The 14,707-nt window shown below is 42.1% G+C and overlaps 1 protein-coding gene across 1 annotated transcript; it reads left to right on the top strand.

Annotated features, from left to right (window-relative positions):
• Positions 1-1,390: 1,390 nt before the first annotated feature.
• Positions 1,391-10,368, top strand: LOC148253312 (uncharacterized). The gene is made up of 3 exons (XM_088223324.1): positions 1,391-1,401; positions 3,984-5,143; positions 10,144-10,368. Exons 1-3 carry the CDS (start codon positions 1,391-1,393, stop codon positions 10,200-10,202), a joined length of 1,230 nt encoding a protein of 409 aa, XP_088079450.1. The 3' UTR covers positions 10,203-10,368.
• Positions 10,369-14,707: the final 4,339 nt, after the last annotated feature.

Here is a 14,707-nt window from a genome sequence, read left to right as displayed (position 1 = left end):
AAAGTCAAAAAACATTTAACTCAAATGACATAATATTTTCATATAAGAGATAATTATTTGAATTCAAGTCATATTTCATCTTCTATTTTAAAAAAATATCTTTAAAAATTATAGTATTTATTAAAAAAATTTAAATAAAACTTGATACATAAAAGATATATACGTACAATATATATATTAATATTTTAAGTAACGCTTAACTATAAATAAATCGACTAATAACTAAATATTTTAGAAATAAATCAAAATTACAAAAGAAAGATAATATAAAGGTTGTTTATTCCGAACAAAATATTTGAGTTCGATTTTGTTAGAATTCAGTTAATTTTTATCTCGCTCGATGGATGAAAGGAAAACTACTTTTGTTTTAATGTTGTTGTATTGAAGTTAAATTATGTTTGATTATCTCAATTTACATACAACTAATATCATAAATTTAGGAAACTTTTTTCTAAAATTAAATATTAACTAAGGAGACTCATTAGCAAAAAATGAGGTATCAGTTTCAGGATAATAAAAGTATATCGTTAATATTGTTTCCACAAGTACTATATATATATATATATATATATATTTGCATCATATTAAGAAAGAAATATTTCACAAGTCTTAAGAGCTTGAAGAAAAATATGGCTAACCCAAAAGTTGTAGCTTTTGTTTGCTTATTTCTTCTTATATTCTGCATGGGTTAGTTGCTTAACATTTATTGTTCTTTTTTTTTTATTTTTTAAATTTTCATGTCTCTTAAAACACCAATGAAGATAATATATTATATTTTCTTTTCCTATAAGAAAAATACATAAGTAGCCAAAGCATGGTTGCAATTGCTTTAACTTTTGATTGTTTCATAGGGAAATTGACTTGACTTTTAAAGGGGTTATAAACAACTTTTCTTCTTGCATTTGAACTTTAAGTTCCACTAATTAAATCTAATATAGTTTTTTACATAATATCTAGCTTTTGGATAATTTAAATTATACATGCTAATATAACATTTTTATGTTAATTATGTTTTTACTATAGGAGGAACTTTAAATCTTGGACATGCAAGGAAAATCGAACTTCTAAACCCCTTACCTTTATTCTCAACACATTTAAAAGGTAATTCCACATAAATTATTTATCCGTTATCATTCATCTCTATATATTATGATTATTATAAGGTGTTACGTAAAAATTATTTAATCATTTGACATTAGTTATTGTCGGTGTTGTTTGAATTAAAAAAAAGTTATTTCAAAAAAAATCTATAAACTACTTATCTTAGTAAAGATTATGTTATTTGATTTTTAAATTAGATATAATTTTATAAATAATAATACATTTTGGTATTTCTAGATATGAAGGAAATCGTTGCTGATGAATTACGTTGTTGTAATGATAATCCTTAATGGGGTCCATGTAAGCTCGGAGTTGATGATTACAAATGTAATAAAAGGTGTCAACCATGCAAGAACAAAAAATGAGGCTTTTGTAAACCTCATGTTAATCACTGCCAATGTAGATGCTAAATGTAGCACCCGGAAAGGAGGAAAAAAAAAAAAAAAAAAAAAAAAAAGAAAAAAAAAAAGGGGGGGGCCACGTCAGCAGCCACGTCAGTAGGCCCGGTCAGCAGTCCCGGCCAACCGGGGCCTGCCACGTGGCAAGACCGCGTCACTCCGAAAGGAGCCACGTTGGCGATCCATGTGGGTGCGATCCGACGGCCCAGATCAATCGCGCGATCGGACGGCCCAGATTCAATCGCACGGACGGCCCAGATTCAATCAAAAACGAACGGCCCAGATTAAAACGAAATGAACGGCTGTGATCAAAAGGCAAGGGGTTATAAATAGAACCCCCACACCAGACCACAAACCCTAGCCGCCCGCCGCTCGCCGGAGAAGACGAACCAGAGGCCGACCGTCGCCACCCGCCGCCGCACCGGGGAAATTTCCGACCGCCGATCGAGGTAAATTTCATACCCCCGACTCGTTTTTCTCCGCTGATTCCTCCTATGGCCAAATTGAGGCCGAAATCCCGGCCAAACGGCCGGAATACGCGGCCGAAACCCAGCGGCGCCGCCGCGCCCCTCTCGGTTTTTGCCTCCGACGAGGTCCTTCCCGGCCTCCGTTCGATGCAATTTTTATATCACCGTGATCATCATTCTTTTCTCTACAGGTTGATCGAAGCCGAATCACCAAAACACGAACCTCGCCGGAGAGCCGCCGTACCCGAGAGCGCCGCCGCCGGTAAGCTCCGCTTTTCCGTGATTTTTGGCCCCCCCGGGGGCCCTAGGGTTGTTTTCTGACAAGGACCAATGCGAGTGTGGCCGAATTCGGCCGAAAACGGCCAACCTGAGGCGACTCGCCGCCGCCAGCGGCGGCGCCGTCGCCGGAGCACGGCGGAGCCGCCGTGCCGGAGTTGCGATTTGGTCCGAAAGGGGCCCTGGGCCTAATTTGGATTTTTTTTGGAACACGTGCAGGTACTGTTAGTGTGTTTCAGTTCCCTGGGAAAAATTCAGGAAAAATTAGGGACGGCCTGCAGGCGCACTGTGAATCGTATTCGGATCCCGAAAACAAGTAAGGACCCCTCACCCTATTTCCTATCACGGTATTAAAGTTCAAAATGATAAAACGGTATTTCTTGAATTAACGCATGTGTGAAATTGCTTAAGGTTGCTAATGGAGCCCGAGTCTAGTGTGATTGATGATTTACTGTTATTTGGCCTGTTTTACACTGTTTTACAGCTTTAAATGCATTATGGGGTTTGATGTGTTCATTTTATAGTTTCAAATGCATATATTACTGTTTTATTAATTATGGGTTGAATGACTGAAGAACTGATACTGTATGTTGTCTGTTCGGCATGAATTACGATTTGCTTGTTTAAATGTGAATTGATGATGCTTATTGAGGAAAAAGGGAAATGAAACATTGTATAGACTGATAATTGTATGATGGGGTCAGCCTGACTAGATATCCTGGGAGATGGTGGACGGACCGGGTCCGTAGGGAACCCTACCGGGATTGTGGTCTCACATGCCGGACGGGGTATGGAGATCTTATGGTTTTGGCGCCCATACCGGACGGGGTATGGGGACGGCCCGTTTCACCCTCATACCGGACGGGGTATTGAGGTTTATGGTTTTGGCGCCCATACCGGACGGGGTATGGGGACGGCCCTGGAAACTGATTATGAATGTTAAAGGTTAACGGGTAGCGGGACCCCTAAGGACCCCCATGGATACTAGTAGGCTGGTAAATGAGAAAAGGATATGTTGTATAATGATTGAATTACAAAAGGCGTGATAAGTACTATGTTGTACAGCTTATATTATTCCATGATTGTGATAATGTTATTATTTTTCTTATATTGTTTTCATAAATTCCACCGAGGTAAGTGGATGGTAAAGGTTTTCATGTTAATAAACGAGTTTATTGTAAATTATGCTCCATTGGTCTTTTTGTGTTTTTCTACCCACCTTTACCTCCGTGACGGTGAGATATCGTGATGTTCTTACTGGGCTAGTGTAGCTCACTCCTTATTTAACCATTTCAGATCAGGAAGACATGGTTCCCGAGCCCGTTCCGCAGGAGGACGACGAAGGGGATACCTAGAGACTCTGTAGTCATACTCATAGTTTTATTTTCGAGTTTCTCTCTTAGTTAGTTTAATCTTTTATATTTTAAGTACGTTTTTGGTTTTTTTCGTGTAAGGGATGTTAACTGAAATTTTGATCTCGCTTCCGCATTTGATATATTTAAATACTCATTTCATTTTAATATTTCTGGGGCCGTTACAGTTGGTATCAGAGCCGCATTTCCTCGGACCCATCCCTTGCACTATAGTCCTTTAAAGAAATACTCACCGATTGGTCGTTACTCAACCATTCCTTGTAAATGCAGGTACACAGAAATGAGGAGAGGAAGGCCCCCACTAAACCGAGCGGCCCAAGATAATTCGCTTCGGGAGGATTTGGACAGATTATATGAGATGGTGGAAGCTCTCGTAGCTGCCCAGTGAAGGCAAGAGGAGAGAAGGGAGTTACCCGGACCTCCTCCGCTACGCAGGTTGAGCCCCCGTTACAGCAGGCTGATCCTGAGCCACCCCGGCAGGAGCCTGTTCCTCCACAGTACCACCCGGCACCACAGCCGCGGTACGACCCGGTACCACAGCCACAGTACCAACAGGTACCGCCACAGCATATTCCAGTGCCCCCACCCCATCAGCAGGCGCCACCACAGGGTCCCCCAGTTCACCCTCAGCCGGCCCCAGTCCCTTTACCTCGGGAGCCCGCTCCCTCCTTGATCGACCCCGGCTTCATAGAGAGGTACAGGAGACTGAACCCTTCTACTTTTTCAGGGGGATCCTCTTTTGAAGAGGCCCAATACTGGCTGGCGGAGACTGAGAGAGCCTTTGAGACCTTGGGAGTAATTCCTGAGCAGAGGGCTGCCATTGCCTCCTACATGCTGGTAGGGGAAGCAGTACGCTGGTGGGAGCTCAAGCGGGCCACCCTGCCTGTACCAGTTACTTGGGAGCAGTTCCTAGCGGCTTTCCATGCGGAGTATCTCCCTAAGCACATCCAACATTTAAAGGAAATGGAATTTGCTCAGTTGGTCCAGGGTAATATGACAGTGTCGGAGTATGCCCGCAAGTTCCTGGAGCTGGGCCGACATGCCCCGGAGACATTGTTGGATGAGGGCCGAAAGGCCAGGAAATTCCAGTGGGGTCTCCGCCCGGCGATCAGACAGCACTTGTTGGTGATGGAGCTCGAGACATATTCGGCAGTCCTGGCAAAGGCGCAGATCATAGAAAGGAGCTTCGACACCCGCCCTCAGCTAACGGGAAGTTCCCGACCTTCAGCCCCGCTCCGCAGGCCAGCGCCTACCATGCCTGTCCAACCCAGTAAGAGACCCAGGCCTGCCGTTCAGGGCCCTCCTCAGGCTATGGGGGCAGCTCGTGGGAAGACCTGCCAGTACTGCGGCATGGATCATGGGGACCGACCCTGCTACCGCTTCAACAACACCTGTCGCATATGCGGCAGTGCCCAGCACTATGCGAGGGAGTGCCCTAGGAACCAGAATCAAGGGAGGCCTCCAATCCAGGGCAGAGTTTACAACCTTACCCAGAAGGATGCCGATGCAGACCCGGACGTGGTACATGGTAAACCCAAGAAGGAAGTTTGTATCCAAGAGATTCCAGTAGTCTGAGACTTTCCAGACGTATTTCCGGATGAACTGCCCGGTCTACCAGGGGACAGAGAGGTCGAGTTCACCATAGACTTACAGCCAGGAACCCAACCCATCTCGGTAGCTCCTTACCGAATGAGCCGCATCGAGATGGAAGAGCTAAGGAAACAAATCACTGAGCTACAAAACAGTGGCTTCATTAGACACAGCATTTCCCCATGGGGTGCCGGGGTTACTTTTGCAAAGAAAGGAGATGGAACGTTGAGACTGTGTATTGATTATAGAAGGATAAACAAGGTAACAATTAAAAACAAGTACCCTCTCCCCCGGATTGATGACCTTTTCGATCAGTTGCAGGGTGCACAGGTCTTTTCTAAAATAGATCTACGATCAGGTTACCATCAGGTGAAAGTGAGAGCTGAAGACATCCCCAAGACGGCATTCCGAACCAGGTACGGACACTATGAGTTCCTGGTTATGCCGTTTGGGCTAACCAACGCCCCGGCCATCTTTATGGATCTAATGAACAGAATCTTCAGAGAGTTTTTGGATAAATTTGTCATCGTGTTCATCGATGATATCTTAGTCTACTCAAAAAGTAGAGAAGAACATGCTCATCATCTTGCCCAAGTCCTCCAGGTACTCAGGGAAAAGAAGTTGTATGCAAAGTTGAGCAAGTGTGGATTTTGGCTCGAGCAAACCGCCTTCCTAAGACATGTTATATCGAAGGAAGGGGTGTCGGTGAACCCCGAAAAGGTTGAAGCGGTACTTGGTTGGGAAAGGCTGACAACAGTTAAGGAAATTCGCAGTTTCCTAGGGATGGCGGGTTATTACCGCCGGTTTGTCGAAGGGTTATCCAGTCTAGCGGCCCCTCTAACCCAACTCACAAAGAAGAATGCAAAGTTTGATTGGAATGAGAACTGCGAAAGGAGTTTTTCCGAATTGAAGAAGCGACTGACTACTGCACCCGTGCTGGCTCTACCGAGTGGATCAGGAGGGTATACAGTCTATAGTGATGCCTCCTATCTGGGCCTGGGTTGTGTCCTGATGCAGCATGGAAAGGTTATAGCATATGGGTCTAGACAGCTAAAGAATCATGAGAAGAACTATCCTACCCATGACTTGGAGCTTGCCGCAATCATACACGCCTTGAAAATCTGGCGCCATTATTTGTATGGAGAGACCTTTCAGATCTACACCGATCATAAGAGCTTGAAGCACATCTTCACTCAGAAGGATCTCAACATGCGTCAGAAAAGGTGGATGGAACTCCTCAAGGACTATGATTGTGACATCCTGTACCATCCAGGTAAGGGCAACGTAGTAGCCGATGCCCTCAGTAGGAAGAGTGCAGGCACCCTAGCCCATCTGATGGTTTCGGAATGCAGGTCCATTGGGGCTACGCAGCAGGTTCGACTGCAAGATCTGAAGAGGGCCACATGTTTGAGCCACCTAGCAGTCCAACCCGAGTTAATCCAAAGAATAAAGGAAGCCCAGTCAATCGACCCCGCCCTAGTAAACCGCAAGAAGGATGCAGAACAGGGAGTGAACTCAGAATTTCAGATCTCTGCCGACGGATTGATTCGTTTCAAGGACAGAATGTGTGTCCCAGACGACAATGAATTAAAAAGAGACATCATGACAGAGTCCCATAGTTCAAGGTTCGCCATGCATCCAGGAAGTACAAAAATGTACCAAACTATGCGACCCCGATTCTGGTGGAATGGGATGAAGAGAGATATAGCCGACTTTGTATCTAAGTGCTTGGTATGTCAGCAGGTCAAGGCAGAACATCAACGCCCAGGGGAGTTGCTTCAGCCTTTACCGATTCCAGAATGGAAGTGGGAACACATCACCATGGACTTCGTATCGGGACTACCCAAGGCACGATCGGGACACGATGCCATATGGGTAATTGTTGACCGACTCACTAAGTCTTCCCACTTCCTGGCCATCAGAATGACTGATTCGTTGGACAAGTTGGCAAGAATGTATGTCCGGGAAATAGTCAGACTGCATGGGGTCCCAGTAACAGTGGTGTCCGACAGGGATCCCAGATTCACTTCTCGGTTCTGGAATAGTTTCCAGCAAGCTATGGGAACAAAGCTGTCCCTTAGTACTGCCTTCCACCCCCAAACCGATGGACAATCAGAGAGGACAATCCGTACGCTGGAGGATATGCTCCGAGCTTGTGTCCTTGACTCCGGAGGCCATTGGGACGACCATCTACCCCTGATAGAGTTTGCCTACAACAACAGTTACCAAGCAAGCATCGGCATGGCCCCATACGAGGCGCTATACGGGCGTCCGTGCAGGTCACCGATTTGTTGGGAGGAAGTGGGCGATAGAAGATTGTTTGGCCCGGATTTGGTGGAAGAAACCACGTCCAAGATAGTTAAGATCAAGAAGAACATCCAGACAGCTCAGAGTAGGCAGAAGAGCTATGCTGATACCCGGAGGAGAGACCTGGCCTTTGAGAAAGGTGACCGGGTGTTTCTTAAGGTCACCCCCTTCAAAGGAATTAGTAGGTTCGGCAGAAGGGGAAAATTAAACCCCAGATACATTGGACCCTTTGAAATCTTAGACAAGATTGGTACCACTGCCTACAGACTTGCACTGCCCCCTGAGCTCTCCCGGGTTCACAATGTGTTTCATGTATCTATGCTGCGCAAGTACAATCCGGACCCTTCTCATGTCGTGGCTCATGAACCGCTTTCACTCCGAGAGGACTTGTCTTATGAAGAAGTACCGGTCAGTATCACGGACCGAGAAAGCAGAATACTCCGTAACCGGGAAATATCATTTGTAAAAGTCTTGTGGCAGAACCACACGCCTAGGGAGGCGACTTGGGAGCTGGAATCAGAATTTAGGGCCCAATATCCTCATCTGTTTGATCAAGAGTAATGAGGCAAATTTGGGGACCAAATTTCTTTATGGGGGGGTGAGTTGTAGCACCCGGAAAGGAGGAAAAAAAAAAAAAAAAAAGAAAAAAAAAGAAAAAAAAAAAGGGGGGGCCACGTCAACAGCCACGTCAGCAGGCCCGGTCAGCAGTCCCGGCCAACCGGGGCCTGCCACGTGGCAAGACCGCGTCACTCCGAAAGGAGCCACGTTGGCGATCCGTGTGGGTGCGATCCGACGGCCCAGATCAATCGCGCGATCGGACGGCCCAGATTCAATCGCACGGACGGCCCAGATTCAATCAAAAACGAACGGCCCAGATTAAAACGAAATGAACGGCTGTGATCAAAAGGCAAGGGGTTATAAATAGAACCCCCACACCAGACCACAAACCCTAGCCGCCCGCCGCTCGCCGGAGAAGACGAACCAGAGGCCGACCGCCGCCACCCGCCGCCGCACCGGGGAAATTTCCGACCGCCGATCGAGGTAAATTTCATACCCCCGACTGGTTTTTCTCCGCTGATTCCTCCTATGGCCAAATTGAGGCCGAAATCCCGGCCAAACGGCCAGAATACGCGGCCGAAACCCAGCGGCGCCGCCACGCCCCTCTCGGTTTTTGCCTCCGACGAGGTCCTTCCCGGCCTCCGTTCGATGCAATTTTTATATCACCGTGATCACCATTCTTTTCTCTACAGGTTGACCGAAGCCGAATCACCAAAACACGAACCTCGCCGGAGAGCCGCCGTACCCGAGAGCGCCGCCGCCGGTAAGCTCCTCTTTTCCGTGATTTTTGGCCCCCCCGGGGGCCCTAGGGTTGTTTTCTGACAAGGACCAATGCGAGTGTGGCCGAATTCGGCCGAAAACGGCCAACCTGAGGCGACTCGCCGCCGCCAGCGGCGGCGCCATCGCCGGAGCACGGCGGAGCCGCCGTGCCGGAGTTGCGATTTGGTCCGAAAGGGGCCCTGGGCCTAATTTGGATTTTTTTTGGAACACGTGCAGGTACTGTTAGTGTGTTTCAGTTCCCCGGGAAAAATTCAGGGAAAATTAGGGACGGCCTGCAGGCGCACTGTGAATCGTATTCGGATCCCGAAAACAAGTAAGGACCCCTCACCCTATTTCCTATCACGGTATTAAAGTTCAAAATGATAAAACGGTATTTCTTGAATTAACGCATGTGTGAAATTGCTTAAGGTTGCTAATGGAGCCCGAGTCTAGTGTGATTGATGATTTACTGTTATTTGGCCTGTTTTACACTGTTTTACAGCTTTAAATGCATTATGGGGTTTGATGTGTTCATTTTATAGTTTCGAATGCATATATTACTGTTTTATTAATTATGGGTTGAATGACTGAAGAACTGATACTGTATGTTGTCTGTTCGGCATGAATTATGATTTGCTTGTTTAAATGTGAATTGATGATGCTTATTGAGGAAAAAGGGAAATGAAACATTGTATAGACTGATAATTGTATGATGGGGTCAGCCTGACTAGATATCCTGGGAGATGGTGGACGGACCGGGTCCGTAGGGAACCCTACCGGGATTGTGGTCTCACATGCCGGACGGGGTATGGAGATCTTATGGTTTTGGCGCCCATACCGGACGGGGTATGGGGACGGCCCGTTTCACCCTCATACCGGACGGGGTATTGAGGTTTATGGTTTTGGCGCCCATACCGGACGGGGTATGGGGACGGCCCTGGAAACTGATTATGAATGTTAAAGGTTAACGGGTAGCGGGACCCCTAGGGACCCCCATGGATACTAGTAGGCTGGTAAATGAGAAAAGGATATGTTGTATAATGATTGAATTACAAAAGGCGTGATAAGTGCTATGTTGTACAGCTTATATTATTCCATGATTGTGATAATGTTATTATTTTTCTTATATTGTTTTCATAAATTCCACCGAGGTAAGTGGATGGTAAAGGTTTTCATGTTAATAAACGAGTTTATTGTAAATTATGCTCCATTGGTCTTTTTGTGTTTTTCTACCCACCTTTACCTCCGTGACGGTGAGATATCGTGATGTTCTTACTGGGCTAGTGTAGCTCACTCCTTATTTAACCATTTCAGATCAGGAAGACATGGTTCCCGAGCCCGTTCCGCAGGAGGACGACGAAGGGGATACCTAGAGACTCTGTAGTCATACTCATAGTTTTATTTTCGAGTTTCTCTCTTAGTTAGTTTAATCTTTTATATTTTAAGTACGTTTTTGGTTTTTTCGTGTAAGGGATGTTAACTGAAATTTTGATCTCGCTTCCACATTTGATATATTTAAATACTCATTTCATTTTAATATTTCCGGGGCCGTTACACTAAAGAAATTTGTTATGTTACACCCCTTTTACACAACCCTAAGGTTTAGGTATTTATGGTCTCCTATCTTATAATAATTCTAACAATTTGTACTATTTTATCGATTATATATAATATTACTTATAACACTTGTAACTTTAAAACTAATAAATGTATTTAAATATACAATAATATTTATATTTGTGTTGTTCATATTTTTATATGAAGCATTCAAAAACAAAATATAACGACCCCGGAACTCCAAAGGAGACAAATTATAAATTTAGTGCAGAAGCGAAATAATTAGTTAGGGTTTACATCCCTTACATAATAACTGAAAGCACCAAATAGGGCTTACGAGAATAACCATTTTAAAAGAACAACTAATAACCAAATAAATAAATTAAAAGTAAACAAACTAAACGTTCTATTCGCAACCCTTTTATAGATTGGGCTCTGGATCTTGGTTCTCTTGATCTGAAATGATTAATTAAAGAGTGAGTTACACTAACCCAATAAGAATATCACGCTACATACCGACACAGAAATGAAGATTGGTAGAAATCATAAAAATAACTAATGGAGTTCTTAATTTAAGTAAATTCATTTATTATAAATAAAATCATCTACCGCATACTTACCGTAGTGAAATTTCTAAAAATAACTTATAGATTCAATAACATAACACATATCTTAATTTTATATACAATCAGTCGTAACAACAACCTTATATTTTATCAGCCTACTAGTATCCATGGGGGGCCATATGGATATCCCACTACACTTGAACCTTTATTCAACATTTTAATTGAACCGGCCGTCCTCATACCCCATCCGGTATGAACGCTAAAAATACTATCTCTCAATATCTTATCCGGTACAAGGGTGAAACGGGCCATTCCTATACCCCGTCTGGTATGAGCGCCAAATTACCAAATCTCGATACCATGTCTAGTATGAGGCAACATTCACAGTAGGATTCTCTTTGTACCCGATTCGTCTATCATCTCCTAGGATATCCAGTAAGACTGTCGTTTCATCCATCTACTTAATCAAATAATTTTCGTTTATATTTAATTTTCAGTTTTTCAATTCAATCATAATCACATAAAACAAGCAAAACATGCATCAAGGAATACAATCGCATCATTATACCAATTTAAGTGTATTATCATGCATTCGAAAATTGTAAAACCAGACAATCGGTTAAACATAACAAACAATAGTAAATAACCGGTTTCGGCTCCATTAGTAACCTGTAATTAATTATGAATATTTTCTAAATTTTACAAAATACCATATTATTTAAAATTAAACTCCAATTCCATAACAAGGAATACGTTGAGGGATTCTTACTCAAATTGATCCGAAATGCTAAACTTTTAACTGTACTTATGGAAGGCCCCTAGATTCCCTAAATTTTTTTTCGGGGATTAAAATGTGCTTCAAGTACCTAGAAATATTCCAAAAAATTCAAAATCCATTTAGGAAACCTTTTTGGCCAATTTTAGAATTCCGGCACAGCGGCTCTGCCGTGCTTCGGCGACGACACCGCCGTCTGTGGTGGCGGCTCCACCGTGCTTCGGTGACGGCACCGCCGTCCATGGCGGCGGTTTGCATCGGATTGACTGTTTTTTGCCGTTTTTGGTCAAATTCGGCCAGTTTTGTACCAATCTCTACGAGAAAACACATTAAGGGGCCTTGGTTGGCTGAAAAAAGTCAAAAAAACTGAAACTTACCGGCAGCGGGGTTCTCTGGTGCAGCGGTTCCGCCTGCTCACATTCGCGGTTGGGTTCGGTCAACCTGTAGAGAAAAAAATGATGATTACAATGGTGGAAGAATTACGTAGAATGGGAATCGGGAAGGGCCTTATCGGATGCAGTTTTTGCATTTTCCTAAGGCGGTGTTGTCGGGCTTTGCCAGCGATTTTTAGCCAATTTATTGGTCTTTTGCTCTGATTTGGCCATGAAGGTATTTAAAATCAAATTTTGAGCAAAGGGGAAAACTTTTACTTTTTTTGGCGGTTGAAAGTGACTCCAGTGTGTCGGCGGCGGCGGTTGGCTTCCTTCTGGGCGGCTGGGTCTTCTTTTCCGGCAGGGGGTCTGGCGGCTAATGTTAGGGTTTGGTATTAAGATGGTTGTTTATATCTGTCCCCCTTTTAATCAGGGCCGTCCATTGCGTTTGATTTGAGTCATCCGATCGCGATTAAATAGGGAGTGAATCTGAACCGTTCATCGCAATCTGATCTGGACTATCTGATCGCATTTAAATAGGAAGTGGATCTGGACCATTCATCGCGTTTAAATCTAACTGTCTGATCGTGTCTGAGAGGGAACGGATCCGAGCTGTCCATGTGTGTGGGAATTAATCTGGACTGTCTGATCACGGGCACGCGGATCGCCAGTGTAGCCTCCCGCGTGGCGGTGCGCTCTGGTTCATCGGGGCTGCTGATTGAGCGTCCCACGTGGCATGATTTTTTTAAATTGTGTTTTAACTTCTAGTTTTCAATTTTTTCCTTGAAAAACACCCCCAGAACCAAAATTTTTACCATTTTTTTCCAAAATTATTTTTAATTTCATCATTCATTTAATTTTTTTTCATTTTTACCTTAAATAAAAATTAAAAAATTAGAAAATTATATTTATTAATTAATTTTAACTACAATTAAAATGAATTAGGGCATTACACAAAATGTAGTAAATTTTTCACATTATAATATTAATATTTTAAATTCAAACTTTTGAATATAATACATTGGAATTTATTATGAGTATTATGTCATATATATATATATATGCATGAGAATTATTTTAAAAAATAGCAGTACTATTATTTTCTTAATGAATCATATTAGAGAAAGGAGGGAATTTAGAGAGAGAATAAGTGAGAAAAAGCTAGCAATATAAGCATGTACTTATAAATATGTGAGGCTAAAGGAGAAAATGACACAAGGATGAAATCCGAAGTTAATACTAAAAGCAAATATTATTTGAATTCATGAGCTCAATGGTGAACTTGGAAAGTTAATATTAGTGGTCTAACAATGGTATTGATAATGTATCATACTTTTGAGATAAGAGGATTTAGAAGATGCAACATGATAACGAAGCGAACCTCATACTGGGAGGAGTCAAGTATTAGAATATTATTCTGAGTATAAAGATTACTAGATTATATGAGTTTATCTACTATTCAGATAGTACACATTTGTTTAGCAATCATGCATAGATTCTTGGGGTATTTTAATATTTTCAAAAAAATTATAAGAAAATAAAAGAAAATAAATAGAAGAAACTCTTGCATAGTCATGAATATGTTACTAAAATTTATGAAAGTTTTAGGAATAGAGGCTGAGTCTATAGAAGTAATAAATCTATGAAAACAAATAAACATGTGATAGATGAAAATGAAGAGATAATATAAGAACAATGTTGTTTGCCTTTTCAAAGAGCAATATAAAGATAAATACTAGGATATGTTGAGTGAAAAACTGGTGGAGGATGTATCTTAATACTGATGTAAATCCTTGTGTTCAAGAGTATGACATGAATTACTAGTATAACATGATGTACCAGTGGTTTATTTGGTACTGCAACTAGGAATAGAGGAGTTGACAATTGAAGTAACAGAATAAACCAAAACATCATCCTCCTCACTTTCACAATTATTAGTAGGATATTTAAGGAAAAAAGGAACATTTTTTTAAAGTGATATCATCATAGACCAAGTGCTATCTAATGTATGTGAATAACATATATATTCTTTTTAAACATGAGAGTACCCTAAAAAGACACATTTATTAGATTTTGGATCTAAATTAGATGTCTGTGGACTAACATCACAAATAAAACATATACAACCAAAAATATGGTTCAATGGAAAAAAAAAAGATAGAAATAAAATAGAATAAAAAATACCACCATAAAGAACACATTTGGGCCAATCTATTAATCAATAAATAAGCAATGGAAATTACTTCATCTTAAGAAATTTTACGAAGCTTTAGTTACTAGTGAAGAATCTCATGTTGTGACATATAAAAAATAAAAGAGTAAAAAAAGTACTTATTGCATTGTCACTTCGCAAAAATGTTTATACAAATTCAATTGGGTTTGGGTTTTAGCACATAAAGCATAAAATAATTCTAGACTTTTTTATTAAGTATAACCAAGCAATAAGAATAATCATTAATAAATGTGAGACAATACCAAAAACCATTTTTTTGAAGGTACAGAGCAAGGACACCAAACATTTGAATAAACTAAGTAAAAAAACAATATAGCCTTTTTATTGACTCTAGGTGGAGAAGACACTCGATGATGCTTAGCATAATGATAGAACT

Source organism: Carica papaya, chromosome 6 (genome assembly GCF_054855325.1).
Source record: "Carica papaya isolate Zhongbai chromosome 6, ASM5485532v1, whole genome shotgun sequence".
NCBI lineage: Eukaryota > Viridiplantae > Streptophyta > Magnoliopsida > Brassicales > Caricaceae > Carica > Carica papaya.
This window is presented reverse-complemented; position numbering and strand designations above follow the sequence as displayed.

Excerpts from the sequence above, each read along its gene's own strand:
- LOC148253312 (XM_088223324.1), top strand. Across the intron at positions 5,144-10,143 it reads AGACCCGGACGTGGTACATG|ATCAGGAAGACATGGTTCCC; the intron begins GTAAACCCAAGA and ends TAACCATTTCAG.